The sequence below is a fragment of the Nansenia antarctica genome (assembly GCF_963989245.1).
Source record: "Nansenia antarctica genome assembly, chromosome: 11".
Lineage (NCBI taxonomy): Eukaryota > Metazoa > Chordata > Actinopteri > Argentiniformes > Microstomatidae > Nansenia > Nansenia antarctica.
This window is the reverse complement of record NC_137681.1, coordinates 11,113,093-11,134,796: the sequence shown is the minus strand read 5'-3', so window position 1 is coordinate 11,134,796 and position 21,704 is coordinate 11,113,093. Positions and strand designations below refer to the sequence as shown.

At 42.4% G+C, this 21,704-nt stretch overlaps 2 protein-coding genes across 3 annotated transcripts; both read right to left on the bottom strand.

Annotated features, from left to right (window-relative positions):
• Window positions 1–5,308: 5,308 nt before the first annotated feature.
• Window positions 5,309–8,047, bottom strand: cox6b1 (cytochrome c oxidase subunit 6B1). Of its 2 annotated transcripts, none has more exons than XM_080541839.1 (4): window positions 7,919–8,047; window positions 6,930–7,059; window positions 6,406–6,506; window positions 5,309–5,457 (listed from the first exon to the last, which is right to left on the bottom strand). In XM_080541839.1, the coding sequence occupies exons 2-4, from the start codon at window positions 7,033–7,035 to the stop codon at window positions 5,404–5,406; spliced, it is 261 nt and encodes an 86-aa protein (XP_080397965.1). In that variant the 5' UTR covers window positions 7,036–7,059; window positions 7,919–8,047; the 3' UTR covers window positions 5,309–5,403. The 2 variants fall into 2 exon arrangements, with proteins under 2 accessions (XP_080397965.1, XP_080397966.1); XM_080541840.1 differs by having other exon boundaries at window positions 6,930–7,043; window positions 7,919–8,023.
• A 2,738-nt stretch (window positions 8,048–10,785) lies between these two features.
• Window positions 10,786–17,966, bottom strand: fam234a (family with sequence similarity 234 member A; the record flags this gene model as incomplete). Its single annotated transcript, XM_080541536.1, has 11 exons — window positions 10,786–11,131; window positions 11,276–11,378; window positions 11,537–11,698; window positions 11,912–11,993; window positions 12,274–12,414; window positions 12,691–12,829; window positions 13,927–14,059; window positions 14,778–14,902; window positions 15,760–15,945; window positions 17,099–17,209; window positions 17,681–17,966. 11 exons carry the CDS (start codon window positions 17,964–17,966, stop codon window positions 10,920–10,922), a joined length of 1,680 nt encoding a protein of 559 aa, XP_080397662.1. The 3' UTR covers window positions 10,786–10,919.
• Window positions 17,967–21,704: the final 3,738 nt, after the last annotated feature.

The window sequence follows — 21,704 nt, the reverse complement described above, 5'->3', positions numbered from 1 at the left end:
CTGACTGACTGACGGACATACAGATGGAAGGATGGACTGACAGATGATCCGACAGACAGACATGAAGTCAATTCCCACTGGTTGTGGTCTTAAGCAGGAGGGTTGAGGGGAGAGGAAAGGGGGGAAGGAGGGACTTCACTTGCACCAGCTCTCGTCCACTCAGGGGCTTCTAACACAGCACCCTCCACCCTCCTGAACAGTACCGGTCCATAGTTCCTCCACCCACCAATCACGGCACCGTGGAGAGCTGCTGCCTGCATCCAGGTTTCCACATTCAGAACACACTGGGTTCAGATGCACCCACCAGCACACAGGATCGCCCCTCTACTCTCTATTCGGACCAGTCTCCCCTCCTCTCTGACTGGTGGAGATAGAAATCGGAGGACGGGCTCATTGTCATGTGTGGAATGGAACGAGGAATGGTACCATTCTTTATTCCGTTCGGCGCCTTACGATGAGCCCGGCCTCCGATTCTCACTTCCACCATCCTCCCCTGCTCTTCTCTGTGTAGACACTGACAGGATCGACCTTCCACCTCACGATGGTCCCCACTCCCGTCTCTATATAGCAAACGCCAGATATATACTCTATGCTGTAACTGTATAGTGTTATTGAGTTAGTAACTGTGTCCTGTAGTAGCTAGCCCTGATATGTGGTTACAGCATCACCACAGCATAGGAGGCTAGCCATACCAGGGCTATGTAGGGGCTAGCTCCTGTAGTGGTTGTCTTTTCCACAATGTCAGGGTGTACATACATGTATGTACTGTATGTATGTATGTATGTATGTATGTGTGCAACTGCAGAGGCTGATGGAGATAGAAATCGGAGGATGGGCCGGCTGAGGATTTTTGGGCTGGCTCCTCCAACTTCTACCTCCACCAGCCTCTACTGGCGTGCAAGGTTATTCTAATGTACTATAGTTTCTATAAGGCTGCTGTATCAGCCCTCTCTCTCTCTCTGTGCCTAGTTCTACTACTGTATGTGGCTGCTCCTACATGTCTTGTTATCGTGCTGCCACTGCGTTCCTCTGTTGCACACCGTGCACAGACACTCATGGGATACACTCAGAGGCCACTAAGCACACTACAAATGGAAGTACACGGCAAAGTACACTACGAAGTACACACTGTCAAACTCAGAGGCCACAATGTACACTCTCTGTGGTAGTCAGCTCATATGCTACATGTGCGAATGAGTTGTATTTGTGATTAGCCTAGCCTAGCAGGCTAAATGTATGTCTTGACAGCCCCCTGGCCTTTTGGCATGGCACATGATAACTTGAACATGTACAATACTAGAAATGTGCACCATCAAACCAGAATGCTATGCAGTTAAACCACAGTTGACATTCTCTCTAGCCGTCTATCTCACGGTCGGTCTAATGGTTTTTTGAAAGAGCTTTAGGTGACGTATAGCTTTGTAATGATTTCTAGTGTGGCATGAAGAGACCGTCTCTGATGAGTCAAGCAGAGTTTATGCTAGTATTTTACAGCTCTGGGTCCCGACAAATATAATAATAATAATAATACATTTTGGGCCGTTCTAGACGGGGGAGGCTGATGGAGGCAGAAATCGGAGGACGGGCTCATTGTACTACATGGAATGGAATGAGGAATGATATCCAACATATGATACCATTTCCTATTCCATCTCATGCATTACAATGAGCCCGTCCTCTGATTTCTGCCTCCACTAGCATCTCCTGCTCAACACACTACAATTGCTTCTTCTTCTATGTATATTTGGCAGTCTTTAATACTGTATATATACTATAATACTGTATATTTTTAAAAAACGAATATATATATATATATACGTATATAGAACTGATTTGTTTTTGCTCAGCAAAAGGTGTCAGAAAGACTTGTTTGCAAACTAAGTGGCCTTCATTGAAGTAGTTTGATATTCTGAGAAGCCCAGTTGTTGAAGTTATTGAAATATTGTTACAGCATTTCCATTATATTTGGTAATACTTTGCCAAGATATCCATAGGTGTGTGTGAACAACATATTGTCTTTCGGTTTGGTTGAGAAATATGTAACAAAAACAACTTTTAATATGCAAACATGAAAATATACCTCAACTAAGGAAAACGTGATCTTTTAAAAGGGGTGGATCCTTGCTGAAGTCTTGTTTTATCTTGAATGTTTGAGTATAATACGTAGTAGGCATTACACACTGTAACTGATATACCCAGTAGTATTTTGTTGCATGGACAAGTCCACCCAGTTGTGGCTCAGGTCACAAACCTCTAGCTGTAGACACTTGTGTTTTTAAGGGAATTTTCTGCTTGTATGAGCCACAATATAGCCTATTTCACAATAGTACAAACCCTTGTATATGACAGAAGAGTCACATGGTTTTTGAAATGCAGTTTTATGTATTTTGTTTTTTAAAATGTCAGTGCAAGAATAGGCTTCACACACACACTGCACCTGAGTTCTGCTTTTAGTGTTGGTGCTGGTGGCTGTTATTGTATGTGTGACATTTTGTGTTGAAAATATATTTGATTTATTTTTTTAAATCTTGTTAAAATAAGTGTATATTTAATGTAGGTATATTTGAATAAATAAAAATGGAATATGTTTCAACTAAGTGTCTTTTACTAGTTGTACCTTCATCATGATCTCTTGATTGGAAGTGTTTTGAACAATGTAGCTTTTCAATCAGCAATTATGGGAAATCAGGTGTCACACTCTTCATATGATACAGGGCTTAAAGTACTCCGGCACAGTGCCGGATTTCCGGCGCAGGAGAATAAAAAAAAAAAAAAAAACTGCAATTGCGGCATTGCGCCGACGTGGTGGCGGGGGCGCTGTTTCACAAACTTAGCTTTCGTGTTTGCTAGCGAAACAGCTGATAGTTGATGTTGACTGCTCAAGGAGAATACATATTTGAAAGTACAGAATGCCTGAGAGCCTTATATTGCATTATATTACATTATATTTTGAATGGCCATCTGGTGCCTGAATATTGTTTTTTCCTTTACATATATAATGACATTTCCACCATAAATTGATGGCGAAAGGGCACAAATTGGTGCATATCAATTCACCAGAATGCAAGAAATTAAGTGTTTGATGCTCGTTTAAGGACCCCCAGACAGCCCTGCTTCATGGGTCCCCCCCGATGTCAAACACCACTGGTACCACCTCCGCCTCATTTTGAGCCAGGAAAAACCCTGAGTAGTGACGGGAAGCCTTATGGGACGTGGTGCCAAGAAGGAGAATATAAGTGATAGTGGCTTAATAAGTAATCAGTTTGTTCTTTTAAAGACATGTATATATTTTATTCTGTATTGTTATAGTGATAGTGGCTTAATAAGTGATGCAATCAGTTTGGCCTTTTAAAGACATCTATTTATTTTTATTTTTTATTAAGTATAAAACAGTATTATGAATGAATGGTCTTTATTGTCATTACAGTTTTTCCCAATTGCTAAAACACAAAAGCCAATTCTCTAAACCAAATGACCAGTTCTCTAAACACATTTAATAAAACTAGCTCCCATTTGCCAAAACCATAAACACATTTCACATGAAGACACAATTCACAAAACCCAATCCTCCTTTTCTCATAAATCTAAACACATTTTGTCTTGCTAAAACACAAGTTGCAAAAAACTCTGCTCAAAATGTCAAATTCTCAAATTAAAGCTCATGTGATGCAAAATGCTTGCCACAGTCAGCAACATTTTAACACAATGAACACACCTGGCTTCATTCATTAAACATAACGACTCAAAATTTAAGACACTTGTTGCAAATGATTGTGGTGTGTGTGTGTGTGTGTGTGTGTGTGTGTGTGTGTGTGTATAGTTCCATAAATAAATAAAAAAACATCACACCCTGAACATTGTTTTCAGTGAGTATTGTGGTGTGTAATGGATCCTCTGTAGTGTTTGCATTGAGTTGTGATACAGTACAGTATTGTACATGTTACGGTACATGTGGGAATACGGTAACATATTTCAAACCTTTATTTACGTAAAACTCGATAGGACAACAGTGCAACAACTTCGCGGCTGAACTTTAGTAAAATTTCGGACATCATATGCCATTTAAAGGGGGGAAATAGATATCTAAAAATGCATGACTATCATGCAAAATCAGCCTTACTGTAATGTAAAATATGTAATGTTAGATATAACGTTAGACAGGGAGCGCAGATTTATTTTTATGCATGACTATCATACATGTGGGAAAACTAGGGTTAGGGTTAGGTGCTAGGGTTACAGTAAGGTTAGGATTAGGGGTAGGGTTTGAGTTTGAGTTTTGAAGAGAGAAGGTGTGGTTTTGCTTATGTAGCTTTAGAAAAGTGTGTTGTGTTTAGAGTTTTGGGAAAATGGAGGAAAGTTTTGTGAAATGTGTTTTAGCAATTGAGAAAAACTGTAATACAGTACAGGTACCATACAACGAAATTTAGGGGGGGGGGCTCCCCTGGTGCTTGGAAAAAGACTAAAAACACGAGGGCCAAGGGTAAAATAAAAAAGGGAAAAGAGCTGGTTTACATAAATAAAGGCTATGTACACTATCTACTATACTACTATACTATACAATAAAACACTGTGCTGTACTCTATGCTATGCTATAAATATCCTAACTTTTCCTATATCTGAACCTTATGTACACAAGGGTTGTCATATTGCACATAGTATTGTTGCACATTCATTTAAAGTATTAATGCATTTTAACATTGAGACATATATTTTGTATTGACTATAAAATAGTATTAATGCATTTAAACATTGAGACAAGAAGCTGTCTTCTGTACCCGCTCTCCCAATATCTCAAACTGTGACCCCCCTCCCAAGAAAAAGTTTCAGGCACAGGATTTTTTCCCACTTTAAGCCCTGCATATGGTCTATAATACTGCTGTAAAGGCTTTGCTCTTCAGCTCACTGGTAACATGGCTGCCTTCATCTTGTCAACTTACATTTCTCCAAAGGCAAAAACACACAGGGACTCTTCAGCTCGGTGAACACCACCTGAGACGTTTTAATGCAGAATCCTGCAACAATCACAATTATTTTTTATTCTTCATTAGGAATGATAATTCAGAGTTATATATCCTGTATGTCCTGCTCCGTATATGACATTATATCCCAAGGCGCAGTAGAGGAGCGTGAGTGGGGAAGGAAAGGACCCAGCCCGGGGTCCCTCCTGCCACTCGTACAAACATTAACAGCAGTGAAGTGGAAGAGCACGCAGTCTTTGGAGACCCTGGGAGTGAAGCAGGGAAGGCTGGTGGAGGTAGGAATCAGAGGACGGGGATCATTGTCGTGCATGGCTTTAATACCATCCCATGCATGACAATGAGGCCGTCCTCAGTTTTCTACCTCCACCAGCCTCCCCTGGAGTGGAGACGTCACCATGGGTCTTTTAGAGCTTAGATCTAGGACCTAGATCTTCCCAGCGAAGGTCCCCTCATCTCTCTGCTCGTCCCATTTCTGGACCTAGAGAGAGAGAGACACACACACACATAAACATAAACAAAAAGGCTCTATTTGACAGAATATAGTATAGTATGACTTAGCTGAAGTTCCAAACTTACAGATGGAAATGCAAAGAACTTACAGATGGAAATTATCTTCCATATCCTTTATTAGAATTTGGTTATGTGTCTTTTCTTAACAAAGTTATGTAAAGTAGAATTAAAAATGAATCCAGTTTACAGAGGAGCTCTGAGAAAGATCAGTCGTTTGAGGGTTAACCTCCTCCTCTGATAAACAGTGTTTATGTACTGTATGGTAGGTGCTAAGTGGGATCCTTGGGATGACCCTACCCTTAACTCTAACCTTACCCTAACCTTAACCATTTTAAATCTCAAACATCAATGGGGTGATGTCAGAGTAGAGTCGTCCTAAGCATCCAGCAGTACAACCTGTTGGCCACTAGGGTCTACTGTCTCTGCAAAAGTACAGTTTTGAAGTCCAATCTCAATTGTATTCTTTTTTGATCCTCCATATGACCGTATGTTCCAGTCCAGATTAGTCGTTGTCATGCTGCATTCATTACGAGTCGACCATAGCTGAAATTTAGTTGCACCACCAACACAGCCCTCCTATCAACGTGTGCTCACCTCTTTGAGCTCAGTGACCTTTTTGACTAGGCATTCCATACTTCAAGTTCAGTAGTGTGTACGTGCAACACAGCCACACACACACTAAGTACCAGCATGTTATCCCGCTTTCCAGTGCAGAGCAATGTTGAAAAGGTATGCTTGGAAACATCACTTCAAATAAGTCCAGTCTACTGCTGCATACCCATTCAATTTAATTATCTTCACAGTAAATGTTTTTGATAAATCTCTCTTTCTCTCTCACTCACTCTCACTCTCACTCTCACTCACTCTCTCTCACCCTCTCTCTGCCCTCATTAAGCTACTGGAAAGAAACATTTACCCAAGACATGGGGCACAGTGATTTGTAGACCCTCTTATACCAGTCACAGGGGGCGATGTCCACTCCTTTGGCCTCCAGGGCTTTCTGGCAGCGATGATAATCTAAGTAAAACAGCAAAGACAATGAAGAGGAGAGACATTGTCAATCATGACCCATCTATGTGTTCAGTTGCATATAGACCTGCGTATGTCAATGTGATGGGCGGGTTTCAAACTTGGATCTCCAACATGGAAGACACAGCATTTACCACAGGTAAGAGTATATCCTCAAGGTCCAAGGGTGACACTTGAGTTTCCATGTGTGAGGCAGGTCTACCTCATCATGCGGTCATAAAAAAAACGTAGATTTCCACAAGAACATGTGTTCCCTGAGTCATGAATATGATAAGCCTACTGTACATACAGAGATTAACTATGAATAACACATGTTTAGTTCAGTTTATCTTGACTTCCTGTTCCAAATGTAAATATTAATATAACCCGAGTCACAGGTGGCCCTATGTTTAACCTTGACATCTGTCTTACCCAAATAGTTGCAATAGCAGTTCCTTGTCTGGTTTGAGTTGGGGAACCTGGAATCGAAGGGAGCGGTGCGGTAATTCTGCAGCTTAGTCTGAATCTCGTCTGCCATTGTCAGTTCTGTCAGGAAAACATGCTTAGATGATAAGAGGGTGCAAGAAAAACGGTGTTAGTGACAACGCAAACTATTTGAAACATTCACATCGCCTTCAATAAGAGGGGGGGGGGGCTTTAAATAGCACCGACGAGACATGACGCACATAAATAGAATAATTGTCTACGCTACGCAGTTGTCAATGCCCTTGACCTATATCGATGGAGATGGAGAGAGGGAGAGAGGAGAGAAGGATATTGAGATGGAGAGAGGGAGAAGGATATTGAGAGATTCATTCATTCAAATAGATTCATTATGGAGAGCTAACAGCGGGGGGCTTCAGGATTGCAGCACCTCAAAGATCATTCTAAAATTCGACTGGGACCCTCACATTTAAAGTCTACACATTGATCAATTCCATCAAACTGAAAACAATAATCAGCAGCTTCCATTAAACTCTCAAATAGTTTATTCTAAAACTAACAACTAACTAATGACCAATAGTAACCGATATTTAAAATACATATTTAGATAATCATATATAGTAGGCTATGCTAAAAACAAAGCCATTAGGCCTGATGTTCGTCACTTTCTCATAAATCGTTATTTTAATCGACAATATCTCTCCTAATTGTCAAGTCGGTTAATTAACGGTTAATTAACATTAACAAGAAGGCTATTCACTAGTAATGCACAAATAAAAATATCTTATGACGCTTAGGCTACTGAAGCCTGTAGCTGCTATCATATCCTATTAATGGTTGGTTTCATTTTGAAACGTGATCATTGAACAGAAATAGTTTCCAAAGTTGATTAAAACAATAGCCCACATTCCAGATATTAGATACAATGCATTGTATCATGTTAAAGAAATACAAAGAGAAATGTAGCAAATATGTACCTTATTGAAACAGGTGCTGCGTTGTTCTAAGTGACTTCTGTAAATGAAACGCGCTTTCCTCCTCTTGGCTTTCAGATGACTGCCTTGTGCGTCTTTGCGCGCGCCACTGCGGGTTGTTGTAGCCGTGCAGTCTTGTCGTAACGGTATGGCGGACGCAGGTCACATTGGAATGAGGAGCGACAGACAAACCAATAACATCAGACACAATGTGCAAGATCACTTTAATATAGCCAATGGAAATTAATTCATATAATGCTTAACTTCAACTACAAAAATTGAAACATTTTGTGTAATTATGTTTTATAGCAGTTTGGTATAAGTATAACTAACAGTACAGTGTTTGCATTGGATACGGAAGTCACTGATAACATTTTAACTCGACTTTGACCTCCGGTTAATGCATGTTTTTAGGCCATGTGAGCCGGAGAAAAAAATAGTTTATTTTGGAGAAGAAAAAAAAGAGAAATGTAACAAATGTAACCGGGACATTCTATGTGGCTGTAAGGAATCTATTCTCGTGCATGTGATTAATAATCTACATTTACATTGGGGAAATACGAGCTAAACATAGCCGTAGCCAGAAATGTCACCTTGTCCACCTTGTCTCACACCAACTGTCCAGGAACCAAAGGAATCAAAACCAGACAGAAAGATGTGAATTTATTATTTTCCAGATATTGTTCGAGATGTAGGCTACTGCACCTGTCCAATTTAACGAATACATTTTCGAAATGCACCTCTTTTAAAAAAAAATGATTATACGTTTGAGATTTAGATCAAATTATTGGGAATTGAGTGTACATCATTCAGTAAAAGTACCAATCTGTAACCCATGTGATGCGCTTTTAGCGACCGAAAAGATGGAACTTGTGGACCCTCGAAACCTGCGCTCTGTGGATAACCATGGGCTAGAGTCTAGACTACTGTCTGAGACGATTACACTACAATGACGATAATCCCTTAACGAACCCAAACAAACTCAGCGCCGATCGAGCGTCATTCATTCCCCGCAACACAGTCTCTCTCTCCCACCTCTGCATACTTTGCACCCGTGACGGTGACCCTCCCTTTTCTGTCCCACATCAGTCTGCCCATTACATTGAGGTATACGGAAACCCGGTGTGATACGTGACTGAACTCACGGCTCTCGCCTCAGCCCCGGCAAATGATTACTCTGCGCATGCCAGTACAGCGTCCAAGACTACTGATATACAGTAAAGGTACTGTACATATTAGGCAATGACGTGATCGACCCTCAATCAACCCATTCCTTCTAAGTCTATATAACATTAGAGTATTGTCACAGTAAAACAACCAAATTCATAGAGAAAAACACACTGCAAGTCTTCTTTCAAATTCAATAGATTTTATTATATTATTTGAAATTCCAACAAGCAAAAATAATCAGTCAAATGCGAAGGAAAAACCAGCTCCAAATTAAGGAAGCCTGCTCTACAGGTTCTATATATATATTACAGCAAGGCTAACCATAAAAACCCCATTCCCATACGTGGTCATAGTTAAGGGGTAGATGTTTAAAAACAAATATTAATCAAAAATAAAGAAACATTCTATCATGAGCTACTGTATGTAGGAAGGTAGCCCAGGAATTTAAAGCTTTTGACCATGTCGTTTGAGTCCCTTGAATAATGGTCTACAGTTATGTTAGTGTACATAAGACCGTACTTCTTTTACAGCATCTTGGACTAGCACAGTACCATCTACTCGTGGTGTAGACTGCAGGGGAGGCTGGTGGGGCGAGAAATCGGAGGACAGGCTCATTTTAATGTATGGAATGGAATAAGGAACAGTATCATTCACGGTTGACACCATTCCTCATTCCTCCAATTTCTTCCTCCACCAGCCTCCATCCACCCCATGGTACCTGATTGTCATCTACAGTACCTCTGACTAAAGGCTATAATGAGCTAATGTTTCCCAGACACAGATTAAGCCTATAGTCCTGGACTAAATCACACTTTCAATGGAGAGTTTGTAGTGTGTGTGTGTTTCGAGTGTGTGTGTAGAAAATGTGTTTTAGTCTCTGACTGGACTGTATGTATGTATGTCTGTGAAACAAGCCCCAAATGTTGTGATTCTATTCGAAAGCAGGACTCTTGTAATGTACACATCAACCACAGTTTTGTTTGATATTGGATATATATTGCTGGCTAACTCCAGCTCACACAGGCTATATGGTGCCTCAATTGCTGCATATCAACACAGACAGTCAGCTTACTGTTGACAGACAGTCAGTTGAACAGTGTTAAAAGCAACGGTTTCATAAAACTAGTCCACACAGTGGCCTTCCAGTTGTCCATACAGTACTGTACATGCTTAAAGCTATCTCACGATATTCAGCAGAGGAGCTATCCTATGCATAATTGCAGTTATCAGTTGCATCAACTCCAGAAGAAAAATGGTGGTCTGGTTCTACCAAGAGACTTCCATTACTTGTGCGCAATAAGAAAGCTGAGCTTCACTGCGAATGCTCAAAAGTGCTTAATGGAGAAGACATAAGGCAAGTCACAGTGATGAAGAAGAGCAGTCTGTAGTCTGATTGTCAGGGAGGGGACAGTCTGAATCAGATCAACAAAGGGTAGTGTGTGTGTGTGTGTGTGTGTGTGTGTGTGTGTGTGTGTGTATGTATGTGTGGTCATAGGGACCGTCTTAGTCAATCAGGTTGACCTCAGGACAGACTATGTCCAACCAAGACAATTTAGGAGTAAAAGTCAGGTCAGTCTAGGGCCAGTAAGCATAAGGTCAGGTCACTGGGGTCAACAAGGGGTTAACTTTCGTTGAAAGCAGCACAGTTGCACAGTTGCTATGGAGATTGGTTGTCAGTAGTCAGTGGTCAAAGCTACAGTACACAGTTTGGGTTCTCAGCAGGAGGGTTGCTATAGATATCGTGAAGAGTGTTTTCATGGTTTTCAGCAGTACGTTTTTTGGTGGGGTAACATGTGACACGTTACGGTTCTCGTGGTAACGGCACCCTGGTGGGTCATTCGTCTCTGAAGCGCAGCCGTTGGAAGGCCTCCTTGATGTCCTCGTTGGTCTCGCCCCCGCTGGAGGAGTCCATGCGGAGCACCCTGCTGTCGGGGACGTCCTGTTTCAGCTTGCGCTTGCTCAGGACCACCGTCCCCTCCGCCCCCTCGCCCTCCGGCCCCGTCAGCAGGATGTAGCAGGCGTGGCGGCCACGCTCCAACAGGGTGGCTGGGGACAGGAAGTACAGTTGATTAGATTGGCTTTATTGTCCACATAAATAATAATTATTATTATTATTATAATTATATAATAAAAAAATTGTGAAAGAAGTGGAAGAAAAAAAAACTGGAAAATTGTATAACTTTTCCTAACCTTTGAATGCAATGATGTGGTCCATAATGTTGTTCTTCTCCAGGAGAACTTTGGAATAGTGCGGATGCAGCATGTAGGACCGACGCTCCTCAGCCAGAGGGCTCTGAGGGAGCAACCATCCAGAAATGAGTCAGCAATGTCTAGAGACCACCATCGTGACAGCAGGCGTTTCTACCGCCTATGTTTGTGTCATGTTCATATCCACTTTACCCCTAAACAAGTAGCCCTGAGGGGATAAAGAATGCTGCATGGTATGTGTACCGTACTCACAGAAGAGTTGGCCTCGGAGGGCATGCCCCCCCAGAACATAAACACAGAGAAGGAGTTGATGGTGTAGACGGAGGCCGGTCTGGGGGAGTTGGGGCTGGCCAGCAGGTGGACCTCCCACAGGGTCGCGCCCGTCCTACCATCCAGGATCACCACCTAGAGCAGAGTACTGTAGCTCAGGGGAGCACCGTGTGGACAAAGGCAGGTACTACACAGCCCATACATTCGAACAGTACCAATTAGTTCCATGTACTGTAGCTTCAAATGAACATGGTCAAAACCGAAAGGGAGGATTAGCTTCTTTTTTTTTTCCAAGGATGGATTGTAGACAGCAGCTGTTTTTTGAACAATCAGAGTCTCCAAACTCACCCTCTTTGTCCCGTTCCCGTTGTCCTCCTCGATCACGACATCAAGTGTGCCGTCTTTGTTGAAATGGCCAAACGAGGGCTCACTGAGGGAAGAGGAGAAACAACTCACATGAAACCTTCCCCTCCTCCTCTGATGCCCAACAATATGTTCAGTTGGCCTGCACTGTTTGGTTACTATGGTTACTGAGATAGTGACCGTATTACACGTTTAGCCATTCATTACATGGTTATGATTTTTGTTTTACGTTTCAATGAATAATAAGAGTTTATGGTGCCTCAATCAAGCTGTCCTCTAACTGTGTACAAGGCAGAAGCTCCATGTAGTAACTTCTCAGTGTAGGGTTCAGGTCATAGCTGTCATACCTGAGGACCGTACTGGTGTTGACCCTCCACAGGGACAGTAGAGAGTCTCCATCTATGAGCACCACCCTGTCATCTGTCACCAGCAGCAAGTTGGACTGGTCTGGCTTGCCTATCCTCAACACATGTCTCACTGTAGAAGACCTGGAGGTGGGGGGGGGGGGAGAGAGAGAGAGAGAGAGAGGAGGAACCAGGATCAAAACAATGCCTCTATCAAATTAAAGCATCCGCAAGCTTAAGAAGCCAGATGCAGTCGGTAGTTCATGTCGATTAATTACACAGGAAACATTTCATTTCAACCGACTGGATCTTTTAGGACGCTAAAACTGTTGGGTGTCTGCTGCCAAACGGTAACATGCTGAGGAATCTCGCGAGTCATGTTGAGTTGTTCGCATCTAGGTGTCACTGAGTCCGTCTTACTCGTAGATGGGTACGAGGCCAGAGGCGTTGTCGGCATTGGTCTCCCAGCGCTGGTCCTTCTTCAGGCCGGCCTCCACCTCCATGCCTGCCTTAGCCTTGGCTGCTATCCTCCACAGGGCTAGGCCGTACAGCCCAGAGTCTGAGGACAGGACAGAGAGAGAGGGTAGTACACGACAGACAACTAGTAATAATAATAATAATGATAATCATAATTACCATTACATTGCAGTGAGTCCATACATTTTTCAGTATATATGATCCCAAACGGGAATCGAACCCACAACCTAAGCGTTGTTAGCTCCATGCTCTACCAACAGAGCCACAGAGGACCACTACGTAGTACACTACAGAGGGGCCAAGCCATACAACCCAGTCTGGGGGACACAGAGAGGATAATACTCTACAGTACAGTACATAAAACCCCGCTGTTGTGCGCTGGTAGGCAAACTGGTAGTAGTTGCTCTATGAGTAGAGGGCTGCAAGGGATTTTTCCTGGATCCACTGTGTACAGGTTTTTTACCTTTGCCTGCTTGTGTGCTCTGTCATCATGTGAAGCGCATTGAGTCACACCTTGTGAGAAATGCGCTATAGAAATAAAACTTGATTTGATTTGATTTCAATACAATCATGCCATGATCATTTACTGTATGACCCCAGGCCGACATCAATACTGGGTCAATAGCTCAAACACACTATCAATAGCTCAAAAATCAATGCGCTGTGTTTTCCGAGACTGATGTGCAATCAGTGTGTTCCGATCTCAGAGGATTGTCCCAGATCAATAGTTTGGTCTGTGAGTTATTGTGTTCCTATGAGAGCAGATGAATAGAGCTCACTAATGGCAGAGTTGTGGCTGCTCTAATCCACAGCACAGATGGCACATCCTTCCTGCCTCCCTTCCTGCCTTGGAGACATCACAGATCTGACATGTGAGGTCAGTGACTACTTCAAGGGAGGAAGGAAGGAAGGGTGAATGGATGCATTGTTTAAGTATTCCAACACTGCTTCACCGAGCTTCACCTCTCTGCAGCAGGATGTAGTGGTGACTCTGGTACATTACTAGCACTGACTCAGCAAAACATTATATGTTGTACTAGCAGGGGGTGCTCAAGAGCTGCTTTAACTGTCCTTAATGCAACTTACTGAGGCATGCCCTCTGCTGCCACGGCCGTAGGAACTGCACCTTTTACTGCCTTTTTAATGAGAAAGACAGGGAGTGGAAGGGCTGTGACCCACCTCTCTGCAGCAGGACGTAGTGGGAGCCTTTACTAGTGGTGTGGATGAGGTGCTTGGCGGTCTCTGCGGTGTCCAGAACAACCTCTGAGCCAATCAGATCCCCTGTTTTCCCAGACAAGATGGCCAGCTGGGTCTGGAGAAGACAGAGGTTAAACATTAACAAGAGGAAAGAGATCGATTGAGACAGCTGTTGAAGAGACTGATTGAGGTATCCCCATGTCCACTCACGGAACACTTTATTAGGAACACCTGTACACAGACCAAGCTGGTGGAGGTGGTGTAATGGTGTGGGGAATGTTTTCTTGGCACACTTTGGGCCTGTTAATACCAGTCAATCCTCGCTTCAATGCCAAAGCCTATTTGAATATTGTTGCTGACCATGAGAATCCCTTTCTTGGCCACAATGTACCTTCTAATATCTTCTAATGGCTACTTCCAGCATGATAATGCCCCATGTCACAAAGCAAAAGTCATCCTAAACTGGTTTCATGAACATGACAATGAGTTCAGTGTCCTTCAGTGCCCTTCCCAGTCACCGGCTCTGAATCTGAATAAACACCTTTGGAATGTGGTAGAACGGGAGATTCACAGCTTGTGCATCTGAAAAACACTCTCTTGTCACAGTGTATCTAACCTTTTGCATATCTGTTTGTTCCCCATTTTGGGTTAGCCGGTACCCATCTCTTTTATATACATCAATGTCAGGGCTAATTCTTTACAATATAAACATTGAAAGTACCATAACATTGCATCCTTTTATGCATCATTAAATCACCATGTCTTTGCTTGAATCAAAGAGTACTAATTGGGGTAGGAGACAGTGAACAGTGTTATATGTCTGTGAGGTTCACCTGCGAGTGTACAGGGGACACCAGGGCCACGTCTTTGACCCCGTCTCCATCCAGGTCTGGGACACTGAGGACGGGCAGAGTGCTGCCGAGGCCGGGGGGCTGGGGCCGCTGCCACATGATCACGCCTGCAACACGCAAACCCCCACAGTCACAACCCACTCACAGAGACAGTCTGTTTATCTTAATTTTAATTGTATTCCTTTTCCTTAAACCACTCACTGATCATTTAATTGTCAATAATACTGTATTGTTTTTTGTTATTTGTGTTGCTGTTTTTTTGGGTTTTTCCTTCTCCTTGTCTGTTGTCATTGTGGGGGTGGGGGGACGGGAGGATGGGTGGAGGGGGAAAAAGAAGAAAATGGTGAATGCAAGTCTGACAGTCTGTTTGTCTATGTCTGTTTGATTAAAACAAGTTTACTCCACCAAAATTACAATGTAGCGGAAATGTAGTTACCTAAACTGGCCCCAATTGCTGTTTTGAGTTAAAGAGTTGTTTGAAGAGTATTGAGTGAAACACCATTTCTAAAATGTGTGATATATGAAGGTCAGTCCGGACTCCCTCAAATAGTATCCCTCACAACTATTAACTAGTTTTGAAGTGTTCCAAATGGTCTTTACTCACACCTATATTACAATGCAGTTATATGAAATTGAAGCAATAACTAGATGGTTTGGCCCAAGGGAGGGAGAGAGAGAGAGATGTACACGTGGTAAGTATGACGTTAAACCAACAGTATTGGAAACATGACAACATGAAGGGACATGTTGTGGATGGTGTTGAAAATGTAATCACTGGGTTGGGTAACAACAACAACAGAGAGAGAGAGAGAGACAATGAGAGCAAGAGAAAGAGAAAGAGAAAGAGAGAGAAAGAGAGAGAGAGAGAGAGAGAGAGAGAGAGAGAGAGAGAGAGAGAGAGAGAGAGAGAGAGAGAGAGAGAGAAGAAAAGAGATGGACGTTTGTGAGACAGTCAGCCATTCACCCTTGTATTTGTCGATGGCCGTGAGCAGGTCAGCGTGTGACAATAGACAGCCCCGGCCCTGGCCCTCTCCCAGGCCGTCCAGCCCACACTGCGCCCACTGGAACTCAGGGGCCAGGGGTCTCTCCCAGAGGGTCTCCCCATCCGTCCCCGCTACTGCCGACACAAACACGCACGGAGTGGGCAGACCTGGAGGAGACACAGTGAACACCTGGATCAGGGGAGTGTTCATCATGTGTGTTTGATACCATTCCTCATTCCATTCCATGCATCACAATGAGGTCGTCCTATGATTTCTACCTCAGACAGTCTCCCCTGACCCGGATCCCACTCACAGCAATACTATAGGCTTTACAATTATACAGCGCAAATAACACAGTAAAATACTAAATACACATACTACAAAACTAAGGGCATGCCTTTGTGAGCTGGTCCCTATCCTAACCCAGGACTTGAAACGACCGTGTCCAACCTCAGTCTTCCCTGACCATCGGGTCCAAGTCTGAGGAGCGCTGTTAGCTAAAAGCAGTTTTTCCTCATTCTGTGGACAGCCGTATGACATTAAAAAGCAGCAAACTCTGATAGTGTATCTGACCACCACTGGATCACCATGAAAGCAATGATGTGAGTTCTAAAAAAACTGCTATATACAAATACAATTCAACGATAAGACATGGGATGGTTGCAACTTGCAAACAATAACGATCCTTCCCTGCATAGTAGAAAAAAGACATTCTGGGTTCTGATTTGGAGAGAACTGTCAAACAAAGCTCTACACGCTTTCTTAGGCAAATAAGAAGTAAGTAAATGCATTATAAGTATATGTTTTTTTTATTTTTATAAATTTGTTTTTCAGATTTTATCCCTTTTTTCACCCAATTTGGTAGCCAATTGAACCCAACCTAGCATCCAATTATCCCCTGCCTATTGCGTAGGATCCGCCGCACGACCCCGTGGCCGGCAGCCCCAGAGGAGATCGCCAGGCAGACTAGCTGACTGGCTCCTCGAGCCCAGCACCGTTATTCCGGCACCCCGGGGGCGCTGTTGCTATTCCTATACCGCCCTCGGGAGCGGCCGCTCAATATGCCGCTCCCTGTGTGTGCCTCGGCCATATCCGGATCTGGCGAGCTGGGATTCGATCCCAGTCCCCGGTGGGCAGCTTGCACTAGTGGTTAGTGCTTAGACCGCTACACCACCGCGGGGCACTATAAGTATATGTTTAAGTATATAAATGCATTGTAAGTATAATTCATTATACTGTAATTGTACTTCTATGTTGACCCAGGCCAAGCTTAACACAGGTGACGTGTATGTTTCTCTATGATGTGCATTCCTCCAGTACCTGCATCAGCACATGTGGTGTTCTGGCTGCCCTCTGAGTCCTTAAGGACGAACAGCACATCCATCACCTTGTCTTTGCTTGCATCCTCTATGGCCAGGAAATTATAGGTGGCTATGGAGGATGAGAGAGGAAAGGAAGTTTAGTCTTTGGTCTTTGATCTTTGAGGGTGTGTGTGTGTGTGTGTGTGTGTGTGTGTGTGTGTGTGTGTGTGTGTGTGTGTTGATTAGAGCATTAGACTATTGGTGGTGAAATTGGAGATGAAAGCGTAGGAGAGAGAGAGCAAGAGAGTGAGAGAAATGCGCCAATTGAAACTTGCAACCTGATCATTCATACTATGCTATGGAAGTCCTGTGTCATAAGCTGCAGAATGTAAACATAACTGGAAACACCTGTCCCTTTTGGAGACAGGCCGGATTTTTTAGATAATGTGCACCTATCCCACATCCTATTTCACCCCATCCTGTTTGCCCCAAGATTAACAACGTTTCCAAGAATCAGTCAAATGATTTGTAGTATTTCGCCTTAAGGTTCAGTTTGCCAGGTAAATATGTGTAAGCATAAATAAATATGAGACTTCCTCACCTGCTTGGGGATATGTGCGGTTCCAGGCACTGAGATACTGTGGCCTCACGGGACAGGGGATGATGAAGGAGAAGGCAAAAACGATGGTGAGGCAGAGGAAGAGGGAGAAAAAGAAGGCAGCGGTTCGCCAGTGGGACAGTTTGGCCAATCCCAAGCCTCCAGAGCAGCTCTTCTTCTTCTTCAACTCTGGTGCTGGTGGGGTTACCGTCCCGGGCCCAGCCGCGGCCCCCTCCTCGCCCCTCTTCAAAGGGTCAGCTTCATTGGCACGCTCCGTAGACTCCATCATCTCATCAATGCATCACAACCTTACAGACTACCACACAAACAAAGAGAGTGTAGTGGTGTTTGAGGTTAGAGTAAGAGAAACACAAAACAACTCCTCTTTCTAGTCCACTATTGGGTGCTCTCTGGATAGATGCTCTATGTTTTAAACGGCACTGCTCTTTGGTTATATAAGCCTCAATGTATGAAAAAAAACATTCACTACTTTGATCAATTCTAGGCCACTATTAAACTTGCGGTACGTCCAAGCCTTTCATACAGAAACAAAGGTATGCGAACTCCAGCAGTTTCGCAACAGCCTTCTCGTTCATCCAAACCCTTTCATCGGTCTGGAGCTGAAAGCTATTCGGCCGTGCCAGCAACAACAACAACAACACACCTCCAGCGGTTTCTGAACACAACAACAACAACAACAACAACAACAACAACAACAACAACGTAACCCACATGATGACCTTTACCTTATCATAATAGCAAAGCACCAATCATGTGATATGTCCAGAGCAGAGTCAAGACTTGTATTTGTTTTATTTTTTAATTATTATTCTAGATTGATCAGTTCTGTCAACTTGACAGTGTGGGATGTCTAGTATGTCTAGTGTGTCTAGTAGTTGATCGGAAGTCTAGAGTAGACAGTGTCGCCGGTGTGAGTCAGACTCACATACCCAGGTTAACCTCGCTAGGTGGCTAGTAGCTGGAGCTCCAAACTTCCTCCTTCCTTCCTTCCTTGACCTTTTCAGACAAGCTGTTCATTCATTTTCTACACGAGTAGACGGCAATAGGTTTACATGGGTAGAACACGTTGATGAAGTCAAGAATACGTAGACATTTCTTACTTTAGTGGTCACTGCTTGTCCTTTTTCTTAGCCAGTTAATCCACAGAACTGTCACACCAACTTCAGCTGCGTAAACATTTCACGCCTTGCATCAGTGTGACAGACGTAGGAAGTGGCTGCGTCCGAGTGGCTGTGATTGGTGCGCATCCAGCGCTCCGATTGGTCAACGCTAGAAATGGGCGTGTTTTACAATAGAACATAGATATTGCATTACTAGACACGATATTTTGTTTCAATTTTTTTCTCCATTTATTTTCAACACGTTGTTTTAAGTTCGATACAGTATTATCCCGCATGATAACTTAAATAGGACGTCAAATGTATTTGTTTTCGTCAACGATTCCCATTCATGTATTCGCCTTTTTAATAACGGATAGCTCTTCTCACTTGTTTTATTATTTTATCTATCTATTAAAGAATATTTTTTATATTAGATAACTGTATGCCCAAAAAACCCTTGATTACATGAGCTCATATATGACAAAGTATAACATCATTATGTTAAATTAAAGTCTCTGAGGGTTGTAAAAGTGAAGGACAGAGCCAGATGATAACCACAGGTTGACTTGTTGGACGTTCTAGTATTTTGGTTCTAGCAGCTTTGTTTGTCTTGACCGGAAGTGCTGTCATCATCTCCTCAGAATGAAAACGAAGAGCTGAGTTCGTCGAATAAGCTGCCAGCTGCTGTTACATTCACCAAATATAATTACAACAAGGATACGTTTTCATACATACCGAGGTCGTCTTTTGTTGAAGAATCACCAACAACAGACATGTCGGCCCAAGCTCAGATGCGGGCTCTGCTCGACCAACTGATGGGAACCGCGAGGGATGGTGAGTTAGCAGGAGCTAGCTAGCTTGCAAGATGGAGCCTGTGGCTATGCTCGTTATAGCTATGTGTTTTTAGCTGCTAATGTGGCTATGTGTTTTCAGATGATGGACCTTCAAACCTTGAATGAATGGTGTAGCCACATAGGATGACTATGGCTGTGTGAAATGAAATAGATTAATGGAATCACGATTCGGCCCAATAGTACACTTTCAGTTTCACGATTTAATGTTTGTATCCATACAATCAATCAAAAGCTATTGAGCTTCGCCTAGTAGTGACGTCACACGAGTCTGATGCAGTCAAGAAGTGATGTGGGACACAGACAGTATAGGTTGACATGTAATCATGTACATTGAAATAAAGAATGGACAATTAGGTACATCTTTAGATGTACAGTACAGGCCAAACGTTTGGACACACCTTCTCATTCAATGTGTTTCCTTTATTTTCATGACTATTTGGTACATTGTAGATTCTCACTGAAGGCATCAAAACTATGAATGAACACATGTGGAATGATGTACTTAACAAAAAAGTGTGAAATAACTCTAAATATGTCTTATATTTTAGATTCCTCAAAGTAGCCACCCTTTGCTTTTTTGTTGTTAATAAAATAAAAAAATGTTGTTGTTAATAAAATATATAATAATACTATTATATATATATATAATAACATATTATTATTAACACATATTATATTAAATATTATTATTATATATGTTATTAACAACAACAAAGCAAAGGGTGGCTACTTTGAGGAATCTAAAATATAAGACATATTTAGAGTTATTTCACACTTTATTGTTAAATACATAATTCCTATGTGTTCATTCATAGTTTTGATGCCTTCAGTGAGAATCTACAATGTACCAAATAGTCATGAAAATAAAGGAAACGCATTGAATGAGAAGGTGTGTCCAAACTTTTGGCCTGTACTGGTACATGATACCGTGCTTTAGTTATAACTACATAGCCATGAATCAACCCACACTTTATGATGCTGTTTTAGTTCATCTAGCCTTTATACCTGTGTACCATAATGTGCACAATACTATGATGCATATGGCTATTTCAGGAGGAACAAGAAATTTGGCTGATCACCAGCTACCTATGTTTAACTATTGAAACCGATAGGCCTATATAGGTTATATGGAAGAGTTTGAATTGTGAGAGTAGGCTATATCTGCTGGCACACACACACACACACACACACAAACACACACACACACACACACACACACACACACACACACACGCACAAATACACCAAATGTAATATGTTTTAGAATGGACTTGTACAGTTCAAAAAGTAGCTATGGGGATACAAACATTAAAGACATAACAGCTGGTGAATCAGCTTATTTTACACAATTTTGAACAAACAAAACCAACTTGCAATCCTAGTTGTTGAGTAAAGCGCCTCTTGGGTCGTCATGTTACTCAGACTAACAAAGTAAGCTTGTGTGTCTAGTGAGTTTGTGTGCGTGTTGGGATGAATTTTCAAATTCTTCCCGTACATATGTTTCAAACAAACTGAACAATTGTGGCCCCTTTATTTTATTCATAAAGGTTCAGGGTATCTTTGCCAGCCTACATCAATCTGCAAAGGAGTTGCAGAAAAGCCTCATGTTCATCGAGCCGTGAGTCACACATGATTTTTAAAGCTGTTATGATGAATAATATCCAAACAATTTTGTTTGCTTTTCCCGGAAGTTGTTGTTTTTTTATCATCACAACAATGGATAATAAAATCTTCCAATGACACTTTGAATTACAATTTGGAGTAGTATTTGCAGCAGCTTGAAAATAATATATATCAGAAGTACCTGGTTGCGTTCAAAGACGAGGAGCAGTTTTTAAATGTTCCTTTTGACGTCTGTTGTCAGAGGAAAGACAAAATTAGCCATCAAAAAGGTTTGCACAGATCATTTACAATCTGACTTGTGTGTCACTCCCAACTTCCTTACTACAGGTATGGGCAAGAAAACTGTTCGCATTTATACTTTTCTACAGCGGGTTTAAAATTCTGCAGCTGAGGTCTTGAAGAGGCAGATGGGTACAGTATATGTTGCAG

What these genes read in the sequence shown, in the direction of transcription:
- cox6b1 (XM_080541839.1), bottom strand. Translation starts at nt 7,035, where the DNA reads ATGGCAGACGAGATTCAGACTAAGCTGCAGAATTACCGCACCGCTCCC. An exon ending in CTGCTATTGCAACTATTTGG is followed by an intron (nt 6,507 to 6,929) that starts GTAAGACAGATG and finishes TGTTTTACTTAG; the next exon opens with ATTATCATCGCTGCCAGAAA. An exon ending in CACTGTGCCCCATGTCTTGG is followed by an intron (nt 5,458 to 6,405) that starts GTAAATGTTTCT and finishes CTCTCTCTCTAG; the next exon opens with GTCCAGAAATGGGACGAGCA.